At 37.5% G+C, this 18,172-nt stretch overlaps 1 protein-coding gene across 2 annotated transcripts; it reads right to left on the reverse strand.

Moving 5' to 3' along the window:
• Positions 1-975: 975 nt before the first annotated feature.
• LOC147838592 (V-set domain-containing T-cell activation inhibitor 1) lies at positions 976-17,770 on the reverse strand. Of its 2 annotated transcripts, XR_015522258.1 has the most exons (5): positions 17,651-17,770; positions 5,597-5,637; positions 2,325-2,651; positions 1,833-2,245; positions 976-1,363 (listed from the first exon to the last, which is right to left on the reverse strand). XR_015522258.1 is itself a non-coding variant. In XM_087304661.1 (4 exons), exons 1-4 carry the CDS (start codon positions 17,659-17,661, stop codon positions 2,154-2,156), a joined length of 471 nt encoding a protein of 156 aa, XP_087160787.1. In that variant the 5' UTR covers positions 17,662-17,770; the 3' UTR covers positions 976-2,153. The 2 variants fall into 2 exon arrangements, 1 of the variants encoding a protein (XP_087160787.1); XM_087304661.1 differs by having other exon boundaries at positions 976-2,245.
• Positions 17,771-18,172: the final 402 nt, after the last annotated feature.

Raw genomic sequence — 18,172 nt, forward strand, 5'->3', positions numbered from 1 at the left:
CCCCCAGCACTGACTCAGCGGAGGAGTCACTTGCTGGCCCACTACGTTGTAGGTCTGCCCGCTGGTCAGCCCGCGTTTTGGGTAAAGGTGCCTGCTATGCGTGATCCCCACTAGGCGATCCCATATCCCAGGTCCTCCCTATCGGGATTGCACGCTTCCCAACGTACTGTCGTATTTTCCTAGAATTATCTAGATGCTCACGACTTCCCAAAAATATATCTAAATCCGTAAAACTTCTGTTGAAGTAGGATAAATTAGGGCCCGGGACACGTTGGAGGACCACGCCTCCCATGATGTGGGTGCGTCACGCTTGCTTGACAATTCCCTCATCGGGGGCGTTGGTAAGGTGCAGTCATTATGGCGCTTTCCATACTTCTCCCATTTCGTGGATTCAATCAATCCACTCTATGGCACTGAAGTTCCCCAACCGAAGGGGAACGTTCGAGGTTACAGAAGTAACCCTTCGTTCCCCGAGGAGGGGAACGGAAGTGCCATACTCCGTCGCCATAATGACTGTCCCTTAGCTGTTTGAAAGTCTCTTCAGCTTAAAAGGATGGCGTCTGCTCGCTCCAGGTGTGCTTATATGCTGGGATAATTGGCAATGAAGTACACCTGTGCAAGCTTACGCTGCCAATTCATTGCATTCATTGGCCCGTTCAATACTCTTTCAGACAAGCGGCTTCTGAAACGAATCCTCCCATTTCGTGGATTCAATCAATCCACTCTATGGCACTTCCGTTCCCCTCCTCGGGGAACGAAGGGTTACTTCTGTAACCTCGAACGTTATTTATAATGCTTCCATAGAGTAGATTACAGAACTAATGAAGTGCCAGCCGTGTTGATTATAAGCACGTGATCTTCTTAAAATTAGTTTATAAATAAATAATACTTAATTATAAATAAAAATTTTAGATCTTTTCCAGGACTTTTTAAAAATGTAATGAAAAAATTAAAAAGTGATTGTCCCCTTACTGATTTCTTTTTTCCCCATGCTTGTCACACTTTAATGTTTCAGATCATCAAACAAGTTTAAATATTAGTTAAAGACAGCACAGGTAAATGCATCAAACAAATTTTAAAAGTACATAGCCCTGAGTGAAAAACTGTTTGTGCAACCAAGCATTTTTGATAGCGTGCAATGAGTCTGTTACAGCACTGCGGGGGATGTTTGGCTCGCTTATCTCTGCAGAATTGTAATTCAGCCGCTTTGGAGGGTTTTCAAACTTGAACAGCCTCTCATGGTCATGCCATAGCAACTTAATTGGATTCAGGTCAGGATTTTGAAGAAGCTGAACCAGTGTCTTCATTTTGTTTTGCTTCAGCCATTTAGTAATAATTCAGCCGTGCAGAAATTCTTCAGCTGCTCAGTGTCATGTTTACCAGTGAACAACCACCAGATGTCGCTGGTAAACACACACACACTTAGAACTACACTTTTCCTGTACTACATGTTCATACATGCTCTTCACCCACACACCTGCTTTCTCATTTAGCTTGATTTACATTCACACCTGAGGACTTTCAGAGACTGATTAACACACACTATTTAAGCCACACATTCACTCCTTCAGTTTGCAGAGTCTTGTTCACTGTAAAGTAGCATTACAACGCGGTTTCCTTGTCTTGTTTTCCTGTGTTTTGAACCTAGCCTTGTTTATTTAGTTATCCTTGTCTGCCGCCTGCCTTTCGACCTTTTGATTGTTAAACTGACTACGATTCTGGATTGTCCTCACATACCTGTTTGCTCCCGTATTGACCACTGCTTGCCTGACTGTGAATAAACCTGCATATTGGATCCTACCTTCTGTTGTGGTGTTACTCCCCGGCGTTACACTCAGAAACATATGTGATAACATAAAGAGTTTTTTTTTTTTGCCAGTAAAGTGGTAGATTGCCATTTAAAAGTAGCTTTATGCAGTGCATTTGTTTTCTGTCTTTTAGTTAAATTCTAGTGCTGGGGTGCACAAACGTGGTGCTGGAGGGCCAATCTACTGCAGAGTTTAGGTCAAATTTGCCTAGATACACATACCTGGATGCTTGTAATACTAGAAAGAGTTTGATTAGCTTGTTTAGGTGTATCCAATTGGGGTTGGAGCTAAACTCTGCAGCACACTGGCCCTCCAGGAAACACACTTCCTTACTCCTCTGTTTAATTACATACAGTAGCAGAATACAAACAGAATTAAAAAAGACACAGTCGTCTCTGCTCTTGTTTCTGATCCATGGTTTTTTCTCTCTTCATTCTCTGCATCACAAAAAAGAAATATTTAATGCTTAGTTTATATAAAATGCCTATTTAAAAATATAAATTATTTTTCACATACTTTTGACCAAAAGCTGTGTGCTTGGATTTTCATTTGTCATGGTGATGTAGCAGACGTATGTTCCTGCATCATTATATTGAAGACCTTTAAGTCTGAGTGAGAAGTTTCCTTTCAGATACTCATTAGGGAAGGTTTGGGTTCTGTTTTTGTAATCCAGGCCTTGCTCCTCTACTGAAGGTTTCCCCTTGATGATGCCATAAACTTTCCTGCTGCTGTTATGTCTCCAGTAAACTGTAATATCTTCTTGTTGGAAATCATTTTTATTAGAACAACAAGGCAAGACTGCAGAATCCCCAAGATTACCCTCAACCGTGGCCTGCAGAGACACTGAATATGAGAGATATATATTTTAATAAACAGTAGCTCCAACCCATTTTAAATAAAAATTACATAAGTGCTCATTTATTCAAGAGCCCCTATTATGGGTTTTTGAAAATGACCTCCTATGCAGTCGAAAAGGTCAACAATAAACATTTCCAAATATGAGGTGCCGGATCCACCGTTGAACTTGCCCTTGCCTTCAAACACAGGGCATGGGATTGCATCACGACTGAAGAGCGATCACTGTGAGATGGCCAGAGATTCGGGGTTGTGGAGTATAATTAAAGTTCATTTTCACAACAATATCACTGTATAGCCAAGCCAAAGTTGTGCTGTGTTCGTGCCTGTCACTGTTCTGATGATTGATATAACCTACCCTTCAGCACAGGATTTGCCAGCCATCTGTTATTAAAGGAAAGATAAGCAAGGACTATTAAAATAGTGTATGGGATTTTGTCAGACCTTTTCAGTAAACAGTTCATAAATGGACCAGTTTCTTCTCCCTTCAGAGCATAACCTGTAAGTATGAAAACGGTTGCCTCCTTGCTTTCTGTAGCTTCCAAAATTTGTTTTATTACGATAAATATGTGCTTCTTTTGATATGATGTAATTTTAGAGAAAAATGATGTCCATGTATGTAGACTCGTGGTCCGAACTTACATAAAACACCTGTTCCCGAATTTATTTAAACATGTTTAGACTATCAGAGAGTAAAAACAACATTTTTTCCCCATTTTGGATAGTTAAAAATAGGGTTTGAGACATTTCATATGCTGCAAAACATATGATAAAACATATAACATTTTAGGATGACACTGTATTTCTGTAACAAAATTCAAACATACTTGAAACATCTAAAGTAATTTAAATAGCCACTTAAGAGCTAAAAATGTGCTGTACACATATGTGGACACTCAGGCCCTAGGAGGTTACAAGACACTAAAAAGTGTTTTTGGCCTTGCATGCAAATCTACCTGCTGTTGGAAAACCAAAACATGACCCTTTTATAATGCATAATAGGAGCTCTTTATTGGCCATATTGCGACTTCCTGATGCCTCACAGGGCTCGAAATTAACTTTCTTACTTGGTAGCACCGGTGCTCCCAACATGAAATATTTAGGAGAACCAGAAAAAATTTAGGAGCACCCACCAAAAATTTATAATATTGACAAGTTGTATATTAAAGGATTTATTGTATTTGAAAACAACATCAATTGGGACTAACAAAATACAGAAACAACCATCTAACTAATGCTGTGATGATTTAATATTTGTGCAATAATTCTAAAATGAATGTTGAATAATTATAAAATATTAATGATGACGATGATGACAATAATACTAATTATGAAATATATTTTTCATTATCATGCTGCCTTGAATGTGCTTTAATGTAAGTTATCTGCTATATAAAGTCCTACTGTTACTTTATGAAAAATAAATTTATAGTTTGCATCAAACACAAATGAAGCATTGTAGTAAGAAATATTTGTTTTGTACTATTATGTTTATATGCATGTCAATTTAATAAATAGTAGCCTATTTCTGCTACAAAACAAACGATGTAATATAATAAATCCATTAAATTCAATGCTGAAAGCTGCAAAGCAGTCATCAGTAATTAAATAGAAAAATAATATACACCTCAAGAAAGAACGGACAAAAGAAAGTAAGAAAAGTCTCACTTTTAAAAGTTTTGGTTTCGGTTCGTGTCGTTTTAATGCTCAGCTTCGTTACGCGCTGAATTACAATTTTCTGTGTTTGTGGAAAAGCATGCTAGTCAGCCGACCCAATATATGAGGGGGGCAGAGCAGGATTCTCCCAATGACCACCGGCGCTATACTGTTCTTTGTTATAACCCGCATCAGTTTAAACGCAGTAAAGGCAAGCTTCATTGGCGATGGTGTTTTAGCGGACATTTGCGCTGTTGCAGCCTGATCTCACGAGGAAACGTATGAAAAAGTTACGAATTGCCGTGAGATTGTGTTGGCAGCACACGCAGTGCATGCAACGCATCGAGATTCAGTGTACTTTTCACTCTTCAGCAGTTTGCATTCCCCGCGGTCACAGAAGCTCCCTCCCTATCATCTGACAGCGGAAAGTCTTGAGTGATTGACAGCTAATATGAACCAATATAGCGGCAGGGAAGAGCGATTTTACCATGTTAAAAAATAAAAAATAAAAAAAAAAACAGGTCGCACTCCAACCTAAATATTCAGTCGCACGAATGCTCCCAATATATATTATGAGGTCGCAAAGCTCAAATTTCAGGCGCATATGCGACCAAAATGGTCGCTATTTCGAGCCCTGCCTCATATAAGTTGCTCGAGAGGCAGTGAGGGTCCTTTGAATTTGTGATGCGCTGGTGGCTTTAGACAGACACACTGAGCCCAAGATGTTATAAGGAAAACTTTATGTAAACTTGAAGCATGACAAACAATACAGCAATTTGTGTCGTTGAATATCTGTTTTGTATGGTGCCGATTATTGCGTTGGTGTGATGGTTGTTGCGTGTGCCGTTGCGATGCCGGTTTGCGTTGCTTGTTTTGTGTAGCTGTTTTGCGTGGCTGTTTGCGGTCAACAAAAAATACGGTAACCCCCCTCTCCTTCTAACACCTGTGTGATTGTGCACGCGCTTTATATGTTCTAGCAGGTGCCAGTTATGCCCACGTGACCAAAACATAAAACGTCACTGTGAAACCCAAACTAATCAGTATACAAATAAATATTATAATTAAATGAAAAGTAATATGGCTCCTATAGGCCACTTTGGTCCTGGTGGGCCAGTGTCCTGCAGAGTTTAGCTTCAACTCTATTCAAACACTTTCCTATAGCTTTCCAGTGATCTTGAAGACTCTTTGATTTGTGTTGGAGCAAAACTCTCCAGGACTACATGTATGTTGACACACTCAATGAAAATTAAAAATAAAATTGGTTCATGTATACTCACCTTTGCTTAACAACGCTGCAAACACAAAGAAACGGCAGTACCTGTAACACATTATTTTTTAAATATGTTTTACCTTTATCACATTTTTATCTATTTACTGCTATATATTAACAACAATGCAGCAATGATGCAGCATGAAGCAAGATGCAATTTAAGGAGTCATGAACTGTCTTTTTATTCTTCATAGATTAACCATTTGACACATATTTTCACACTGGTGTGATCTCAATGTTCAATGCATGATGTGATCAACTGCTGATTTAAAATCTTTCCTCCAAGTAAGCCAGAGAAAGAGATGTGTGGCGCTTGTCATAAATGTATTAATTTATTTTTATTTTATGTCTCAAGCATTTACTTGCACAAAAGTACCAGAAAATCCAGCCTGATCTCACGAGAAAACGTAAGTATTTTACGTTTTGCCAGTTTAGTGGCTAATTCATACGAATTCGTACGAGTTCAGTCGTACGAAATGGTACGATTTTAAAAAGGAGGCGTGGCACCTGACCCCACCTCTAACCCCAACCGTCATTGGGGGATAAGCAAATCGTATTAAATTGTACGAATTAGATCGTACGAATTCATACGAATTAGCCACTAAATGAAAAAGTTACGAATTGCCGTAAGATTGTGTTGGAAAATCATAGCCTTTAAGGTTTGCAAAATACAAGGTCAGGTGGTGGACAGAGTGCAGTGTCAAGCCGGACCTCAGGCCCGTTTACACTAATATGTTTTAGCTTTAAAATGGCATTTGAAATGAAAACGATCCGCGTCCACACTACTGTTTCACCCAGCGTTTCTAAACAACTCTCCGTCCACATTATATCGCTGGAAACGCACATTACGTGACCACACACTCACACTGGCATGCACTGGAGCATGCTTTGAGTACATCTACCCATATGATATGAGAGTTGTGCACATCAAGAATCTACTGCTGGATCACTATATTTGTTAAACGTGATGTTTGATTCATCTTGTTGTCTATATCTAATGACATATTCGCAGACTTTGGTGTTTTGAGTCTATTGCTTGTTCTCAGGCAACGTGTTTTGGCAAAGATAAGTTAATATATTAATTAATTTTACGGTCACACTTTACAATAAGGTTCATTAGTTAATGTTAATTAATGCATTTACTAACATGAACAAATAATAACCAATGCATATACTACCGTATTTGTTCATGTTAGTTAACGTTAGTTAAGGAAAATACAGTAGTTCATTGTTAGTTCATGATAACTCATGGTGCATTAATTAATGTTAACAAGTATGGACTTGAATGTTAATAATGCATTAGTAAATGTTCAATTATGATTGATAAATGTTGTACATGTGTTGTTCATGATTAGTTCATGTTAGTAAATGCATTAACTACTGAAGCTTATTGTAAAGTGTTACCAATGTAACCACGTACACTGATTCTGTACATTTGACCGATTGGTTGCCTTTATTTCCTTTATTTAGTTATGCTTTTATAATGGCCATTATTGATTATTAAATCTGATATTCAGCAGAAGAGAGGGTATGTTTCATATTAGCCCCTTTCAAACATACACACTTTTCCGGAAAATTACTGGCAATTTTCCGGAAAGTTGTGTATGTGTGAACAGGCCCTTTTTGAAAATGCCGGTAAATTCGTTCTGGCTATTTTCCGGAAAGAGAAGTTGTAATATTACCTGTAATTTGCCGGAATCCTGCGCTGTGTGAACGCAAAAGGAAGATTGCCGGAAAGAGCGCGTGCACGTCCAGAACGTGCTGACGTGAGACTTCTGCTTTAGCCAATCAGAACAGTCAGACGCATTCACGTCTGTGCGGTTTATGAGAATAAAAGGCTTTGAATATTTTTCCAGACACATTTAGCTGCTAGAAATTAGTCAGATAACGTTTATATGTTCATCTTAATGCCAACCTTGTAATTAATTATTGATAAGATGCTTATGCTAAGCCGTTGTTTGTTTACCTTCAAGCTTTTCGTGTGCCCATGAAACAGCCCATGAGCACACACACATATCATGTACATCTCGACATCCGAAAGTGTTTCTCTATATGTTTTCATCGAAGTTGTTCTCAATACTGATCCATCCACGGAGTTTGTGATGTAGTCAAATGTTTACAAATACAAGCGTAGCCGTTTGGAGGTCATTTCTGGTTAATGATGTCAGAATTTAACTGTATTTTGCGATGGATGTGTGGACGCTCTTTTCCGGAAAAAAATCCGTAACGTCCTCGCCTGTGTGAACAGCACTTTTTTTGAATTTACCGGTAAAGTCGTTCCAGAAATTTTCCATATATTTACCGGTATCACTGTGTGAAATGGGCTATTGTCAATGAAAATGAAAGGAGGCAGTTATGTTATCTGCTGTGTTTTGTTATAAATATGCATACAGTGAAGATGACGATCATATAAATATGCAGCTGTATATAAATAAGCCTATAAGATGCCTCAATATTTTAATGTCTGGTAAGGTAATATCAAAATATGGAAATGAAAATAGGGAGTTCCTTATATTATGTTTTCATTTTATTTATAAGACTAGTGAAACAGCATAGCCAGGGTGATGTGAATGAGGTTATAAAGTACACTGTTCCCTTTGAAGATTTACCTGACGTGTTCTCGGGAGTTTGTTTTCTATATCAAACTTGCGAAGTCTGAACTTACAAGGAGAGGATGCAAGACTGAACTGTGTGTAAGCTACTTAATATTGAGAAAAAAGGGCCAAACGGCCAAAAAAGGCTGGCCGTTGGAACTGTAGCTGCTTTAGCCCAATCAGGCCCCGGGAAGTGACTGTGGAAACACGACTGGCCCTGGCTCTCTTGCTTTTGCCGTGACAGTGGAAACGTGGCTAATGTTATGATTACCTTGTATAGGTAACAAAAGTATATACATGTACAATCATTACATCCCCCAGTTAAACAGCCACTTACTTTTATGCAACTCAGGAGACATTGATAAATTAGCATGTTGTAAATCCAGCTGTTCTGATATCACCACCAACATGGCACCACCCATCACCTGTCATATATCAAATAATACAATCATTATTAAGCTGTCTATAGGATGAAGTACATGTTCATACACATACTTGAGAATCAGAATATCAGATATTTCCTAATAAATTTAGTATGTTGTCAATAAATGTAGACAAGAGAAAAAAAAGAATCAAAAGGGGATATCTTTGTAAATCGTCAGGGCTGCTGGTGATTCATGACTCATGTAGGTTAGTCACCTGAGGCCTCATGTATCAACGCTGCATATGCACAAAAACTTTGCATATGCCACGTTTCACGCTTGCGTTGGGATTTACTAACAATGAAATTAATGTGAGAATGTGCGTTGGTCCGCGCCAATTTCATGTCTGGCGTCCGTGCATTTCTTGTTTGTTTTATTTCCATTGGCGACTCCTAGAGGTAATTATGTAAAATAGCACATGTAAAAAAACATTGCTATTAATTTAAAATTGATAAAATGGGTTAATTGACACATTTTTTTTTTTACCAACTATGTGATTTAGAACATATAAAAGCATTTGCAAATGTATAAAACCCTTAGTCTATGGCAATGGCAGTGTTGGCCTTATTAGAGGACATTGACAATGGTTGAATCCGAAAGGAAACACATCTTTAGGGATCACAGTAATTTTCTGGCCCACGATGATGACTGGATTATTAGGCGTTTCAGATTTCCAAGAGCTATCCTCTTGGAGCTCTGTGCCGAGTTGGGTCTAAATTTGGAAAGTGAGACAGTGAGGAGGCTCCAATGTGGCAGGGTGCACGATGGGATGGCTTCTTGGTAAGTAATGTATTTAAAGATATTATTCCAGGATTTATTTTTATTTTTTTATTGAACGTAATTATTTAACTGCATATCAGGAGACTGGTTATCCATTAAAGTTGTGGCTGTTGACCCCCCTTAACAACCCACAAACTGACCAAGAGTGCAGATACAATGATGCCCTGTTTTGCACTCAATCAGTTGTAGAGCGGCCGATTGGGCAGCTAAAATGCTGGTGGCGCTGCCTTGATAAGATAGGAGGGGTGCTGCTATACCTCCCTAACAAAGTGTTCCTCTAATACATCTGTGTCTCCAACAGACACGGATACTACTCCTGACAGTAAAGTGTCACCCTCAATTAAGGCAACTCTTTCCTCAAAGGGTGTCAGTTCAGCATCCCCTGTTTCCCCGCCTCTTTGGTCCACACTTTGACGGTGTACAGGTGTTCTCCTCTTAACCTGCACCTTAACATCGGACCATTTCTTTTTAATTAGTTTACAGTGCGATGTTCAGACCCCACTGCATTAACCACGTCAGCTAAACCGTCCCACTCTATTTTTAATTTTTTTTTTATTAATTCCGGAGGACAAACATGCAAATAACATTTTTCTCCGGTCTACCTCTGATAGGAGCACCTCCAATTCACATTCTGTCAAGTTTCTCTTCTTGCTTTGCTTTTTCGTTTGGTTTTGCCAAAGTGAAGTCATTACCATATTTATACGGGGGAGGAGCCAGGAGGGGTTTGGCGCTAGTGCTTGCTGAGCTCAATTTCATGGTAATTTGGATGTACAAAGAGAATATGAGTGGGATTCCACGTACGCAGTGCTTTTATTACATCAGATTTTTTTTACAGTGAGCACATTTACAGCTTTGTCCGTACGCAATGTTTTAGTATGAATTCAATGCACGTTTTTGTACATGAGGCCCCTGGAGTATTTAAAATGACATGTGAAAGAGTTAAAAACACCTTGTTACTTACACTTGTGTGGTGAAATGTTATTATCAGATCCAATATTGTTCACACAGCATCATCTTTTACTTTCAATCTTTCTGAAAATCTGGAACTAAATTGTAACATTTGATTAAACAATACAATGTAAAATCAAGTAGTAATAATAATAAAAAATGCAAGTAGTGGTTCTAAGGGAAACTTACAGAATGTGTTTAAAAATATATATCAAAACAAATCGAGAAAAGTTTGATTCTCAGTTCATGACCCCCTTAGAATGAGAAGCAGTATTGCAGAGCATGTACCAATAAGTATCTGCAAACATTATAAGATGATTTTAATCAATATAGATGAAATTTAATGAAGTCATTATGAATGATTTATTAGTACACAATTTTTGACCAATAGTTGGCATCAAAAGCTATTAGCATTATTTTATTTTATTACTTGGTGGTCTTTTTTTGTGTAAAAGAACATTTTTAACCATTTCCCCTCCATGTTTGGTGCTGTTTTGATTGAGAAATTAATATTGTAGTATTTAAATATTCATTTAATCATCATTAAAGCGCTCTCTCTAATTTATTGTCTATCACTAAACTGTTATGTTCACTCAGTCAGTTGAAAGTTTTGTGAGTTGACACATAGACACGGCCTCAAAATATATCACCTTATCAGGCAGGGAGGGAGTCGGTCGGCAACGCTTTTGGATACAGTTCAAGTATGTTCAATGCTAAATATAAAAAGGGCGCAAAGATCCAGCCCAGATCCTTCCATCCTGTGTATAGGCAATATGCCGCCTTTGCCATTATGCATGTTCCATGCTATTTGTCACTTGTTTAACTATGTAATTAAAGTCAAATGGCAAACAATTGATGTAAACTAGCCAACAATATTACAAAAGATACGGTTAAAAGCAGTCCCTCTTTAGATTTTCACTTAAAAGCAATCCATATCTAATGAGTACCGATCACACAGAGCAGTTCTTGTTATGATTCTCCTTAAAAAAAGCAATTCCTCTAAAAGTGGCACAGATTTTTTTTTTTTTTGCTATTTTCAGACCTAGCGCAGCTATTATTTGATTTGTGCCACTTTGTGCACTCAAGGGCATGCTGGTCTAAAACGTTGGCGGCTTGCTATTTTGAGGCAACTGAAATAGACCACGCTATTAATCTACTTAATGCTGGTCTAAAGTCAGTTGTGCAAAGTTTTTATTATTTATAGAGCATGTTAGTTATGCACCTATGCAGGTCCAAAACCTGCAAACACATTGCTTAATGCACATAGGATGTACAGCAAATTTCTTTACATATGAATTAAATTAAAGGATTATAATATTTAAAAATATATATTTTTGTACATATTTATAAAAACCACTACCAGTTTTGGAGACGTCGGTGTCACACCCAAATAGAAGGATCCAAACGCAAATGTCCAAATCGGCAGGTCATCAGGTGGCAGGCATCGATCCGGAGGCAGATGAGACAACGGAGGACAGACCAGCTTAATGTCAGACAGGTGAAGTTGAAGGTAGGTGGCTGGCCGAGATGAATCCAAGAGAAAACAAAGAAAAATCACAGGCAACTGAGCCAAAACTGGGCAGGGAGAAAAACAGAATCAAAATCATGAAGCAATGAATGACAATAACAGGAATCAAAACAAGATAACGCAGCGAAGATAGCCTGAATAACAACAGAACACACTAGCAACTAGAAAGTGGAAAAAGGAAAATTTGAATAGCAAGAAAATTAGAGTAGAAAGGTAACAGGTGTGGCAAGGCATGTGCGTGCTGATCAGTAATAGCGATCAGCTGAGTGAATGCTGCAAGGATGACAAGGAGAGAGAGAGAGAGAGAAAGAGAGATCAACCCAGTGTCCTGACAACCCCTCCCTTCCCCCAGGCACACCATATTCTGCTCATGTGAGCCGTTTACTCCAAGATGAGGGTTTGACAACATTGAGATCATGATTAGCATGCTCGATCTGCCCATTGGTCTGTGGATGAAAGCCTAATTACAGACTGGCAGGGGACCCAATCTGCCGGCAGAACTTCCTCCAGAAATAGGAAACAAACTTGGGCCACCTGTCAAAGACCACATCCTCTGGAAGACCATGAATCCGAAAGACATGGTCCAACCTCCCCAGCTGTCTCTTTAGCAGAAGGAAGTTTTGGAAGGGAAATGAAGTGGACTGCCTTGGAAAAGTGGTCCACCACTTTGAGAACCACTATATTGCCATTAGATGGAAGGAGGCCTACCACAAAGTCCATGGCAATGTGTGACCAGGGGCGGGAAGGAATGGGGAGAGGTTGTAAATAGACCAATAGATGGAGAATTGGAGGACATGTTTTGAGCACAGACTGAGCATGCCCCCATGAACCGACGAACATCCTTAGCTATGGCAGGCCACCAAAACCGTAGGCGGATGGCAGCCAGTGACCTCCTGACCCCCGGGTGGCAGGTGACTTTAGAATAGTGGGCCCCACCCGAGAACGGCAGTGCAAACTGCTTCAGGAACAAAGAGCAGACCCGACAGGCACCCATGGACACCTTGACCCCAGACTGGGCCCGTTTGACACGCTCCTCAATTTCCCAGTAAACCGCCCCCACCACACATCTGGAAAGTATGGTGGTATTGGGAATGGAAGGACCTACTGGAAAACCAAATCAGATTGTACTGTATGTATGGCAGATTCCTATGATCAATCCAAACAATAAAGGGTACTGCCGTCCCATCCAGCTAGAAGTGCCACTCCCCCAAAGCCAACTAGACTGGCAATAGCTTCCAATTTTTAACATAATAGTTTCTTTCTGCGGGAGAAAAACAATGTGAAAAATATGCACAAGGATGGAACATGTCTCTGAGCACATTATTGATGAGGGCTTGAAAGACTTCTGGAGCATTGGTGAGCCCAAATGGCAGAACAAGATATTCAAAGTGTCCAGTAGGTACATTGATTGCGATATTCCATTTATCATCCTCCCTCATATGGATGAGATGGTAAGCATTTTGTAGGTCCAACTTTGTGAAGAATCTCACACCCTGCATCAGATGCCGTATGTTTAAGGGATGCCAGCAGCCAATCAAAAGAACGGTCAAAAACCTTAATCATCTCTTCCTTGAAAACTGAAAAATCTGAGCAGCACAAGGCTTGAGATTCCCATACTGCCACACGCTAGTCACGTGCCCACCATAACTCCTCTTCATGGCAGATCAACATAGCTCCTTGAAGCTCCACTGCTGAGCGTATTGTGACATCTGCTGGATCTATAATGGCTAGTGTATAATGTCACACCCAGAGAGAAGAATCCAAACTCTGTCAAAACAAAGGTTTTTATTTATGATTAAAAAAACAATGAGCCGAGGCTTGTGTCTCAAAAGTGATGATGATGTGATCGCTTGGCGAGAGCGAAAGCAACCAGTGTCCAAAATGGCAGTCATTAGAGAAGTCATGCAGGCGGGCATTGATCGGGAGGCAAATGGAACAATAGAGGACAGACCAGTTCAGGGTCAGACAGGCAAAGTCTAAGGTAGGTGGCTGGCTGGGATGAATCCAAGAGAAAACAAACAAACAAACAAAAAAATCACAGACAATCAAACAAAAACTGGGCAGAAAGAAAAACAGAATCAGAAACATGAAGCAATGAATGACAACAACAGGAATCAAGACAAAATAATGCAGTGAATAGCAAGATATCCTGAAAACCAACAGGACCCACTAGCAACTACAAAGTGGAAAAAGGAGAGCTTAAATAGCAAGGAAATTAGAAGAGACAGGTAACAGGTGCGGCGAGGCATGTGCGTGCTGATCAGTAAGAAGAATTAGCAAGAATGACTAGAAGAGACAGAAAAAGAGAAATGTCCTGACAATCTGCATCACCGAATGAGGCATATCAATAGAAAGTACATTTGAATATGACCACACCTTGTTATTAGTGTTCATTTATTCGTTGTTGGAAATTAGAACTGAATTTAAAAATAGATTTAATACAAATCTTTGCGCTTAACAAACAAAATTAAAAAATTAAATATGTCTTCAGCAGAGTCCACCCAACACAGTTTCTTTTATAAATGAAAGAGGTCGAATAGCTCGTTCTTTAGGCTAGACTTTTTTTTTATCCTTGCACAGATAATCTGTTTAACTGTTTTTTAGTTTTTCCACTTACAAAGTCCACCTTGGTGTGACACAACTGACTTTTAAAGGGAATGGGAGATGAGATACTGATTGGTTTAATGCAGGTTATGCTCAAAACACACTCATAACTCATTAAGAGAATAAGCACAATCCTTATAGACCATGCACCGTCACACATTTTTCCATGCACAAAAAAAACACAACCAATTTTTTTTTTTGTTATATAGTCATGCATATTCTTATATACACAAAAAATACGCACAGTATACACAAACTTTTTTTTTTTTTGGTTATGACTAATTGCAATTAATGATTTGACTGCACTAACTATTAATATACTTTTCAAAACAGGTTGTAACTATTTTGTAAAATGAAAGAAGATTTAGATTCTTAAAAGGATTCGAGTAACCTTAATATTTAATATGTTCTTAGGTTTAGATGTTTATACATGAAATAAAAAATCTTCCAGTGATAAAGACTAATGTTTGTGCAGAATGTTCTTAAAAAAACAACAGTCATTGATCAGTCAGTCTCAGGCTTTTGACTTTTAACTGTGTGAATCTGCTGACTTGAAATGATGACAGCACAATAATCAAAACTGCAGCACTATCCCAGCTAACATTGATCCGACTGCAACATCTTCTCCTCCGCACAAATTGTGTGCAGTTGGTCTGAAGAACCCTTGTTCAGATTATGAAATATGCAAATATATTGCACTTACATCTGGGTATACGGCAGAAATATATATATATATATATATATATATATATATATATATATATATATATATATATATATATATGTGTGTGTGTGTGTGTGTGTATGTGTCCTAAGTAAGTTTTAAATGGTTGTGAAGAGCGTCAAACATTTCAAGACCCATTAAAATCAGATATATCTTTATGAAATACATATTTACATCTCTTGTCAAATGACAAATTACATTCATAATGATATGAGGATGTGGCAAAAATGTGGACGATTATTACAAATCTGTTACCGTGTAAGTACACGGTTTGTATTATGCAATTAGTATTGTAGATATGTTTTATTAGCATTTACCAGTATTAATGATTCTGTTTAAAGTTAGTCTGCTAAAAGGCTGTTATTAACAATGAGAGCAAAACTTACGAATCCAAATCTAAAAAGGTACTTACAGTTAATGTAAAATGTTAAATATATTTATGTAGGTTTTATTTGCTGGTGGACATTAAGCAGTAAAAGTCTAACCACTTTTCTTTAAACTGCTTAAATTTTTTTTGTATTATAAATAATCGAATTGCATTAAGATTCAGATTTGTCTTGCAGTGTCAAAAACAATCAGTCACCTGTCGGACAGAATCCAAGACTCTTTCTTGGGGTCAACTGTCAGAACCATAAGGTATTCCATTTTTTTATTTATTGTTCCTTAAATAATTTCATCCTTAAAAGTGTATGTCAGAAGATCATGTTTGCAAACCTAGAGCCTGTAGTGTCAAACAATGCTCAAAAACAAAATTTCACCACATGCTGGAATATTAGGCTGCTATTTATTTTCACACATTTATATTTTTATATGTTAATCTGGCCTGTGACGTGGATAAGATAATACTTGAAAATTCTCTATTTATAGCCTTACTGTACATTAATAACTGATAAAATGTAGTTGTTTTCTAACTAACATTAATATAGTAACTGCAATAAATGTCTGTTTCCCACTGTTGCTTTTAACACAATAACTAAATTTTATTACTTATAACTTATTGTAAAGTGTTACCAGCTGTATTTTACAATCCATTTGCAATTACATTTTTAAACATTTGTATATAATATAGCAATAGACAAAGTAGTTTTTATACCTGTCATGAATATTGTGATATAATTACTGCATATCCTGATAAAAGGCTTTAGTAAATAATTGCAACTTGGAAAGTTAATGCCATCATAAGCATGATGTTAGCAACTGGTCTGTATCCAGCAGGTCTGCATGTTCTGTTAGGAGGCTGGATTCTGAAAGGGAGATCCTGTGACGTGTCTATCAAAGCTGAAGAGAGGAATTGGGTCTGTGTAAGTTTGAAATGTAACAGAATGTGCGTCTCTGTCTAGTGGGATCGCTCTGACTGTGATTTTGATGTTACATTTTGGTTAAAATGTCATGAACAGGTACAGTACATATTTATCTTGCATTGTTTGTGTATATTTCTGCATAATATTTCAGGAAAAATATATTTTACTAACCCAACCATTAACACTTAATATTAAAATGATTTTAAATTCAGTTTTTTATCTTTTATGCATCATTGTATGTCTCCTTAAGTACATAGCTGTTTTAATGTTAAGATGTTTTAAAATGTTAAGTACAAATTCAGGCTGTCAGCCAGACTGAAAATATTAAATTAAATGATAATTTCAGTGTAAGCCATGAATAACAGTTTTTGCTTGTCACAAAAATGTGGATATGGGTAAATATGTGCAGTTATGGAGGAACAGAGCAAGCACATTTTAGGAAGAGCTGGATTAGAAATAAAAGACTCTAAAATAAAATTTCTCTTATGTTGTGTGTTTTGTTGATGATTTATTAACTTATTAGGTGTGTCTGTTTACAGTGATGTAATCTGTCACTATGTTATAACTATACTAATATGCACAATAATTAATTTTGCTAAATTTTGAGAATATTGCATAAACGCTCAAAAAATTTAATTATGATGTACACGTGATTACAACGTTATAAAGACGTTCAGGTCTGACTGAAATCGTAACCTTATTGCCGTTCACAGATTTAAATATTAATGTGAAATATTATGTGATTATTTCATATGTATAATTAGGCTATTAAAACACTTAAATTACGCAGCATTACATCTTATAAACAACCAGAATACAGCATATTTATAGGTCTAGATGACGTGCAGAAAATACGTTTTATTCATGTCCAGAAGAATGTCCGCAACGTCATTTCAATTCCCGCTTTGAATAAATTTATCAATGACGCAACTGTCATCACGTTCAAACTTTTGCTGGGATAGAAGGACATGCGAACATTCCAGTGTGTACAATTGAGTGCGATCCAAAATTAGAAAAGCTTAGACAAGCAGTTTTGATGGTTTCAAACTACCTATTCATATGAACAAACAATGTGATATATATTTACAGAAATGAGCATGATAAAGTGAAACAGCTAGCTTTAGTGGAATTCACATCACATAAACATTGCTATAGCCTACCTGGTTGTCATGTTTAAGGATTTTAAACGGGATGTGCAATCATACAAAAAAAATCTTGTTTTCTTCTCAGCCTCTCGTAGGTTGAGTAAAGCAAATCAGTGGCAGGGGCAGCTGCCAACTGCCAGCGCCGCAGAACCACACACACACATTCCAGGCTCATATAGCTACTATGGAGCTAGATTTGTTTCTTTATTATTCAAAAATATTTAGTTTTTAAAAAAAAAATAAGTATGTAAAAAATTTAAAAAAAATAAATAAAGATTTCAAATAGAAAACACGTTTAATTTAAAAACTTATGTCAATGATAATAAAATATGTTGGATTGCAAAAAATAAACAATTGTCCTATTATGCAGTTACCACAATTTTCATTGCACTTATTAATTTTGCTCTCTTTTCTGCTGTTTTTCATTGCACATCTAGAATCTTTGCTTGCAGGTTGAAATGTTTAGCTTGTGAGTTGAAAAGTTTTGAACCCATGAATGCCGGGGTTAATTTTGTGTCTTTATTATTCAAACAAACA

This window comes from Danio rerio, chromosome 22 (assembly GCF_052040795.2).
Source record: "Danio rerio strain M-AB ecotype USA chromosome 22, GRCz13ab, whole genome shotgun sequence".
Taxonomy (NCBI): Eukaryota; Metazoa; Chordata; class Actinopteri; order Cypriniformes; family Danionidae; genus Danio; species Danio rerio.

What these genes read in the sequence shown, in the direction of transcription:
- LOC147838592 (XM_087304661.1), bottom strand. An exon ending in TGCAGCGTTGTTAAGCAAAG is followed by an intron (nt 2,652 to 5,596) that starts GTGAGTATACAT and finishes TCTCATATTCAG; the next exon opens with TGTCTCTGCAGGCCACGGTT. An exon ending in CACACAGCTTTTGGTCAAAA is followed by an intron (nt 2,246 to 2,324) that starts GTATGTGAAAAA and finishes TTTGTGATGCAG; the next exon opens with AGAATGAAGAGAGAAAAAAC.